This window comes from Manis pentadactyla, chromosome 9, assembly GCF_030020395.1.
Source record: "Manis pentadactyla isolate mManPen7 chromosome 9, mManPen7.hap1, whole genome shotgun sequence".
In the NCBI taxonomy this organism is placed as follows: Eukaryota; Metazoa; Chordata; class Mammalia; order Pholidota; family Manidae; genus Manis; species Manis pentadactyla.
The window spans coordinates 59,391,350-59,399,744 of NC_080027.1; the positions used below are offsets into that span (position 1 = coordinate 59,391,350).

The window sequence follows — 8,395 nt, forward strand, 5'->3', positions numbered from 1 at the left end:
TTTGCTACTTAAAGTGTGATCTGTGGACCAACAGATAGTTAGCATGCTATATACCCAGAATTCTGAACCATGACCTGCATTTTGATGAGATCCCCAGGTGATCTTATTAAACTTATTTAAAAATTATTAATATTTGAGAAGCACTATGTAAGGTACCTAATAGATTGCTTGCCTGTCACATAATAGGTACTCAATAAAAATTATTTCTTTTTAATATTTATTATTATTCTGCTTATAGATATAACTATTTCAGCCTTTTGGGCTAAAGTAACAAAGTAATGGATTTTTAAAAACACATTTAATCAGTTAATTTAGTCTCTTTTTGTTCATTATTGGCCTCTGTTAACCTTCAACTCATTGGAAGGATTTGTAACTTCCAGATCTGTGGCCTAGACTCTAGGCTGTCTCTGTCTCTCCTTTTAATGTATTTACTCACTCAGTTCATATTAAACACCTAATATGTGTTAGGGACTATGCATGACACAAGGGAAACAATAAGCAAAATGGACATGGTCTTTACCCTTATGATGCTCAGCTAAAAGAGACTAAAATGAGCCAAAATGCAGCATTTGTAGTTCTCAAGAAGTAAAGCTTTGTGAATATAGGGGAGTAGCATACACTTTGGAAAAAATCTCCAGAGTACTTTTTTTTTCCCCTTTCTGGGTTTTCTTAATTTTTATTTAATATAGAAAAAAATTTATTTACAACATATAATGCTTCTTACATTGAATTCTACATTGTCTCAGATAATATTGCTTACCTCAAATTTCTTCACTTGCCTGCCATAACCTTGACCATTGCTGGATTTTTAACTGTTCAAGCATGTGAATTATTTTTCCAATTTACTTTTAAAAATTGTTTTAAACAGAAGTAAAAAAACCCGAAAAATTTACCATTTTAATCATTTTGAATTTGCAGCTCAGCAGTATTAACTATAGTCATGTTTTTGCACAACAAATCTGTACAGAACTTTTTCATCTTGTAAAACTGAAACTCTGTACCCAATGAATAGCAACTCTCTATATTGCCTTCATCCCAGCCTTTGGCAACCACAATTCTATATTCTGTTTCTATTGATTGGTCTGTGTTAGATACCTCATGTAAGTGGACTCACATAGTATCTCTTTCTATTACTATCTTACTTCACTTAGCATAATATTGTCAAGGTTCATTCATGTTGCCCATGTGACAGGATTTCTTTCCTTTTTAAGGCTGAATAATATTTGTATTATTACCACATTGTGTATATATACCATATTTTCCTTATTCATTCACCCAGCAGTGGACATTTGGGTTGTGGAAGCTATTATGAATAATGTGAATGATGTGAATGTGAACCTCTGGGCTACTGTGAATAATGTTACTATGAACGTGGATGTGGCTCCAGAGTATTTTGACTACGGATGTAAACACCATTCCACCTCCATGCCCAAAAATAGTTCTGGTGTATAAGTAAGAACTACAGGCTTGAGCTGGCAGGGAAGGAAAGCTGAGCCACTTGAGGTAGGGCTCCCATATCTGTATGTCCCGGCCACATCACAGAGAAGGAGAAAATAGCCTGGATCATTCAGAGCAGGGTTTCCTCTCTGAAAGGTTGTATTTCTACCATGTACAAGATATAATATTAGGCACTTTCATATGTGTCAAGGGGATAATGTGGGAGGTTTCTTGAATTAAGATATTATGACAGTAAGTTTTTTTTTCTTCAAAATCCCATGATCATGTGTAAATAATAATGAAAACAGTGATCACCAATATCAGGAACAGGCTGAACAGGAGAGGAAAACCTTAGTATGGAGAGGGCTTGTGTTATTGAAAAGGAGAATTAACTGAAAATAGAGTATATTTAAATTTCAAATATAAAACAAACTACTGAAGCTTAAGCTCAACAACTCTTTTTTCCTTATCTGTTGGGGGTGTGGGTTAGGATAATGAAGCAGTGTGGGTCTGTGTGGTTGATGTGGCAGATGCCAATTTCTCAAAAGCTACAAGAGCTCCTGCCAGGGTTCGAATCTCCTAGGTTGCTAGTTAAATCAATCTGTGACGTTCTTTACTCCTAGGTTGCTGGTTAAGTAAATCATTTCTGTGGAAAGTTAGTCTTTAAAGAACTTACTTTCACTTGGGAGCCCAAGTCTGCATCTGGACTTCTATGTCATGCCTGCAACTGACATTTCTAATAAAATCAGTTCAAGACTAACTTTGAGCTTCCCTGTGGACTACGAAATATGCCTTCAAGGAAGGAAAGAAAAACGATTGCAAACTTGCACCACTTGATTTATCAGTCCTTAGAGAAGGATTACTGCAGACTCAATTGGTTGGTACCACTTTACTTGAGCTACTTGTAACCACAGCAAACATGGTTATTTTATGACACAGAGAAGCAAAAAAAGCCACTGGTCTGAGAGTCAGAGGTGTGTTCTGGTTCCAGCGTGGCCACTAACTAGCTATGTGACTTCAGACACGTGTCTTCCCCCCTTGAATATCAGCTTACCTTCTGTAAATTTCCACAGTACCTGGACTAGAATAGCTCCATTCCTTCTAGCTCTAACATTCTGTGAATTAATGATATCACTTGTCCATTGTATCCATTCTACTTTTTATTTGGCATTTATTTGTTCATTTGATACATATATACATATATAAAAATCTGTACATGGTAAAAATACAGAATAAGTATTTCTTTATAAGTTATGCAATTAACAGCTACTTTTTTAAAGTTTAAAAACCATTGCAAAAAAAAGAGGTGATCTAGTCAGTCCTTTATAAGTCATTCTCGATAATCTTGGTATAAAATATCCATACAAAACATGTGTACAAAATAGTGTACAGTTCATAAAAGCTGTGCAAAGACAGCAAAATTCAGTAAAAAAAAAAATCAAAGAGGCTTATGGGTCTCTCTGTTCACATCATGCCCAATGTTTCAAGAGCAGGTCATGAAACCTCTCCAGAAATAATAAAAGAGCACAAGGTAGAGTGCCTGGTCCATATTCTATGGATGCAGAAAATACGAAGAAAAAGCTTTAAAACACACATACAGAAACAGACTGTCTCTTCCTACCTTTTAGAGAACTCACTCCTTTGCCTAGAGATTATTTAGAATATCACAGAAAAGACTCGATGTTTATTTTGTGCCTGAGACTAGAAGACGCAGATATATTTTTTTTCTTTTTTGAAATTCTTGAGCTTTCTGAGGGCACTGCTCTGAAGACAGGGTTACCAGAGTCTGGAGTTGAGTAGGAGGCTCTTGCTGCCTAAGATAGGGAGGCAAAGGGATCTAGGAACTCAGGGGCCCTGGAAGTACATACATGCTTGATTTTATGACTTCTAACTCGGTTTCCTCCTCCACGAAAGGTTTCCTACCTGTTAAGGTTGTGATTACTAAAGACCAGTAGGGCCTGGCTCACAGCTCAGCTCAATCTTGGGGGTGAACACCCCGCTGTGTTTAAACCAGCTTGCAATCAAGACCGGAGTCCCTGTAGAAAAGATAAGGCTTGGGACCAAGGCCTAAATGTAATGTTTCTGTGTAGTGGGCTGTTGGGATGTGGTGTGGGCGAAGCAAATGCCGTCTGGGGCAAGGGAAAGGGCTTGGACATCCTTGACGAGATGACGGTTCCACAGCGGCAGCGCCTGGGCAGCGGCGTTTTCAGTGAACACGCAGACTGAATCCCACCTCTTCAATTTAAAAGCACTTTTCAGGCGGTCCCCCGGGCGCGGGAGGGGTTCTAAGACACGGTGATTTCCTCCTCCTCGCCCCCCTCCTCCTCCTCGGAGTCGGAGAAGTCCGAAGGTTTACCCGGGCTGCTCGAGTGCGCGGGCGAGGCGGGCAGCGGCCCTTCGAGCCTGGGGTCCCGCCGGTGCCGAGGGTCAGGGGACACGTGATAGGCCAGGCGGGGGCGGGGGCTACCCCTTCCCTCGTCTGCCTCCTCTTCATCTCTAGCGCCTTTCTGGCCCACGTCGCTGAGGTCCGGGTGCGGATTGAGTTTAGTGGGAAGGGTCTGCTCGCGGCAGCCCCCGCTAGACAGGAGCTCACGCTCCTTGGAGTTCCGCCACTTCATGCGTCGGTTCTGGAACCAGATTTTGACCTGGGGGGCGAGGGGAAGGGAACAAGAAAGCAGCAGGGGTCAGCGCAGACCTTCCCACAGAGGGCGAGGGAGGGGCGCCGACGGGACCACGTGGGTGGGAAGGAGGCGCGGTTGGTCTTCCCTCCCTTGCCCACTCTCCGCCCCCTCAAGTGAGTTCACGTGTGTCACAGCACTTACCCTACCCTTATTCCCACCTCTGCTCCTCGCAACTCTTGCTCCCTCCTCTGGCATCTGGCCCTGAGGCAGGGATGGTGGGCTCTGAGCCCGGAAGAGAGTGGGGTGGGGAGAGCAGGCTGTCTTCGGGAGCCTCTAGGAAGCTGGCTCCTACTCTCGTTACTTCTCTAGACCTTAATTTCCCCATCTGTTCAATGGGACCTGCGCGGTTTCAGAGAACCGTCCCAACTGCATCGGAAGGGTAGAGCGTGGTGGGAGGGGCTATGGGAGACTGCCCTCACTTGTGAGTCTTTCAAGCCCAACTTGGCCGCCAGCTTCTTGCGGTCGGGCTTGCTGATGTACTTCTGCTTCTGGAACATCTTCTCCAGCGCCTTTCGCTGCACGTCGGAGAACACGGCTCGACGCAGCATGCCCCGTCGAGGCTTGCCGCGGGCGGCCAGCGGCCAGGAGAAGGTCCCGGGGATGGGCACGACGCTGGAGGACGCTGCGGAGGGGTGAGGTGGGAGGCTGCGAGTGAGTGGGCGGTGTCTCGCTGCAGCGGTTAACTTGCGCCCCTCCGTCGCGGCCTCCCTCAGTTTTTCTCTCTGATCCCTTCATCTTTTTAAAGCTCTCCTTTTTTTTCCCCTGGAGAATAGGCCACGAACCTGCAAACCTGCGAGAGTGAAAGGCGCTTTCCGCCCAAATAACTTTCCCTTTCAACCGTGCAAACCCGGATTAGGTAAAACCACGGAAGCACAGAAAACAGTCCCCACAATAGCCTGTTTTATATTTCCATTTGACGGTCTCAGGGAAACAAACCAGCATACATCAGCTAAAACAGCAACAGGAAAAAAATATATATATAAATAAAATACTCATCTAGGGCCACTGGGTTTCCTCCTAATCACCTTGGTGGCTTTTGCATTCTTTATATGAAAATGAGGTGCTTTACTGATTTTATAGGAGAAAATCCGCTTTCGACCTTTTTTGAAAAATCCAATCAGTATTCATCTTTTTTATATTAATCTTTCCTCCCCTCCCCCACAAAACGTAAGGAATTCGGCCCGAATACATGAAAAGTGGCAGCTAATTAGCACATTGACCGCTTCCCAATGGGTATTGGCATGATAAAAAGAGGGAGAGTTTCGCTTTACGGGAGGAAAAAAAACCCGAAAAGAAACAGAGTCTCTAATGAAGCGTGAATGGTAATTGTGTAGTAATGAACTAACAGAAAAAGACTGAGGACAAGCAGCGAAAGCCATATATTACTGGGACAAAAGAGATTTACACTTTCAAACTAAACACAACTGCAGGCCAAGACCATTGGGAGAATACTGATGACAGAGGCTTCTCTTCGCCGAATCATTTTCATTAAATGGACATGAAAAGCTATTTATAAAGCTCGGGTTGTTTTTGTTAGAGCATTGAAATGAGGAAGAAAGGGAGCAAATTCCATTATCAGCAGCAGCATGAATTGTGGTGGTGGGGGCGGCTGGTGAATTCTCTCTCCCCCTTTCAAAAATCAATTGCTTGTTTCTTTCGCTGATATTTGGGAGTGCGGTCGTGGTTTACCCATCCCCCACCGATCAAGCCCAGTCTCTCTTCTCTTTATAGGGGCTCCTCTGTCTGCTTCTGAGTCTTGACCAATTGTAGAGTTTTTGAGCCATAGTTTGAGTCGCCACTGGGATTCCAGGATGAAAAAAACCTCGTGGAATCTGCTTAAGGTGTTCTCCTTTCGACTGGGGCCCAATTATGGGCTTCCCTCCCACTTCTTATCTTACCATATCAAAGTCTTCGGAAAGACAAGGCGGTGGAGGAAGAGTAGGAGAAGAGGTTGGGAACTCAGGTTGGAAATACAAGGTTGGGGTTGTGGGAGCACCTAGTCCTCCTCCCCCTGGACGACCCCCGGCATCCCACACAAGAGGGCACACCATGTGGTCTTGTGAAAAGCCCGCAGCCCTGAATGAGTCTTAAAGAGAAATTAGCCCCGGCTGGTGGGTGTCTCGCGGCGGCGTGGAGGGGCGAGGGCCGGTCTGTGGGTGGCTGCGCGGAGGAGCTGACCAATTGGTCATGGTGCTGAAAGCTTTGTGGGGAATCGTGGCCAAGTGCACCGACTCTGTGGGAAAACGGCGGCGTGAAGGGATGCCAACAGCTCCTCTCCGGGAAGGGAACCGCCTCAAATTGGGACCATGACAATTCCTGCTAATTTGTAGAGCAGGGAATTGGTGCAAAGTGTCAAGCAGTCACTGCTTGTGCTAAATAGGGCATCAAATTGGCGCGACGGATTCGTGAATGTTGTACGCCTTGCAACCTCTGAACCAGAGCGTAACCCCGATAGGTGAACGGAGAAATATGGCTTCGGGGCAGAGAGCGACGGGCTGGGGCTGGGGTACCGCTCCCCAGAACGGGGGACGAAACCTACCTGGGAAATAAGAAGATCTGATGAAAGGCTGGAAGGAGCCTTCAAAGTAGGGAAAAGCGAAGGTCTTGGGAGGCAGGCTCTGGAGCAAGGCGGGGGATGTTTCTGGGAGAGAGGAAGGATGGAAAAGAGGGAGTAGAGAATTTGATTACGTACTTGATTATTGTACATATTCAATACATGATATGATTAACCCTGCTGCTGGTTTCAAAGGCATCTTCCACAACGTATTAACAGAGTAAAATAAATAATTTCCTAGCATTGTCTCATCTGTGGAAATCCGCCCCCCCCAAATACTCCTCAAAGTCGTCCCCCTTTCCCCAATCTCATCGTAGGCAGTAAACGAGATGGGGACCTGGCGGGGAAAAAAGAATTGCAGATCCATAACACTACCTAAACTAATAAGTGTGCCGGGCTTAAAAACTTGGCTTCCCAGAAGCGCGAGGGCAGAAAAGCACACACCGAGGGGCGCGCGCTCAGCTCCACTGTACGGAAGAACTGTGCGCTCTCCCCGACTACTGGCACTCAAGTTCATTCTGAGGGTGGGGCAAATCTGGGGGCTTTTCTTCCCGGGAATTGGCTGGACTTAAGTCTCACAGTGCGCGATGTGAGCCTCGGGGATCGTGCGTGAGTGTGTGCGCGGATGTATGCGTTAGGTATCCGGTGCATAAAGGAAACTGAGGCCAGAAGAACTCCGCACCTGGACCAGCCCTCAGCATTTTGCGCTCACTTACCGGTTCTGGGCGCTGAGGAGAGGATGGCGTTCACCCCAAACTTCAGAAACGTGGGTTCGCTGGCAGGGGAGACGGCGGTCTGCGGCGAGCCGCCCCGCCGGCTGCCCTGACCCGGGGAGCCCAGGTCCGAGGATCCGGTGTCGGTGAGTGCCGCGGGGGCCCCCTGTCTAGGGGGCGACATGCTTGCTGTGGGCACGCTGCGGGGCAGGTAGGCGGGGGGCCGGCTGATGCGAATCAGATCCTCCACCAGGAAGCTCGAATGGCCGGAAAATGCCGACTGTAAGGACTGGGGCAGCGTTAAGGTGGGCGTGGGACGCAGGAGGCTGGGGTACCCGGCGGGGGGCGCGAGGAGGCCGGGGAACATCATATTAGAAGCGGGCGGACGAAATAACCCTCCTTCCAGTGGCCGGAGGGTAAAAATACTTTGGGCTCCCCTCCCCTCCCGCCCCCGCGGTGCCCTCTCTCTTAGGTTTAGCAAACGTCTGCAAGTAACGATCCCACTTGGGCTTCTGCGAGTCCTCCGTGGTCCTCCCTTCGAGGTGATGGTTTTATAGTGGCCCGCCCGTTAAAGCGCTTTGAAAAGTGACAGCTCTGACAATGAAGTTCAACAAAGTTCTCCACTCGAGCTTCATTCGCCGAAGGCTCTGGGCGCTCTGATTGGCGCAGGGGTGCAATTTATGATTGGATTAGTCTTCATAAGCATGGCCCGCACAATGGGCCGGCAACAAAGACTGGCGCGCATCAATTCTGCATATCGACCGCCTCTTTGCAATACAGTGCGCCCCCAAAGCTCTCGCGGGGAGTTTTTGTTCCGAAGCAACACCCGGGCTAATTAAATGCCTATTTAGAAGTTTCAGATGACATCTTGCCTCATAGAAAAGGAATTATTTAAAGAACGCACTAAATTTATTTGAGGCTCCCCTGCTGAGCCTGGAAAATAAATCAATAAATATTCATAGAAATTCACCTCCAGGCAATCAGTAAAATAACCTTTCCCCCTTGTGGGG

At 46.7% G+C, this 8,395-nt stretch overlaps 1 protein-coding gene across 1 annotated transcript; it reads right to left on the bottom strand.

Moving 5' to 3' along the window:
* Positions 1 to 2,752: 2,752 nt before the first annotated feature.
* DBX1 (developing brain homeobox 1) lies at positions 2,753 to 7,755 on the bottom strand. Its single transcript, XM_036920126.2, has 4 exons — positions 7,389 to 7,755; positions 6,658 to 6,759; positions 4,538 to 4,740; positions 2,753 to 4,082 (listed from the first exon to the last, which is right to left on the bottom strand). The coding sequence occupies exons 1-4, from the start codon at positions 7,753 to 7,755 to the stop codon at positions 3,723 to 3,725; spliced, it is 1,032 nt and encodes a 343-aa protein (XP_036776021.1). The 3' UTR covers positions 2,753 to 3,722.
* Between the last annotated feature and the right edge of the window lie 640 nt (positions 7,756 to 8,395).

Excerpts from the sequence above, each read along its gene's own strand:
- DBX1 (XM_036920126.2), bottom strand. The coding sequence starts at position 7,755 with ATGATGTTCCCCGGCCTCCTCGCGCCCCCCGCCGGGTACCCCAGCCTC. Across the intron at positions 6,760-7,388 it reads CTCCTCAGCGCCCAGAACCG|AAACATCCCCCGCCTTGCTC; the intron begins GTAAGTGAGCGC and ends CCTCTCTCCCAG. Across the intron at positions 4,741-6,657 it reads CAGATCTTCTTATTTCCCAG|CGTCCTCCAGCGTCGTGCCC; the intron begins GTAGGTTTCGTC and ends ACCCCTCCGCAG.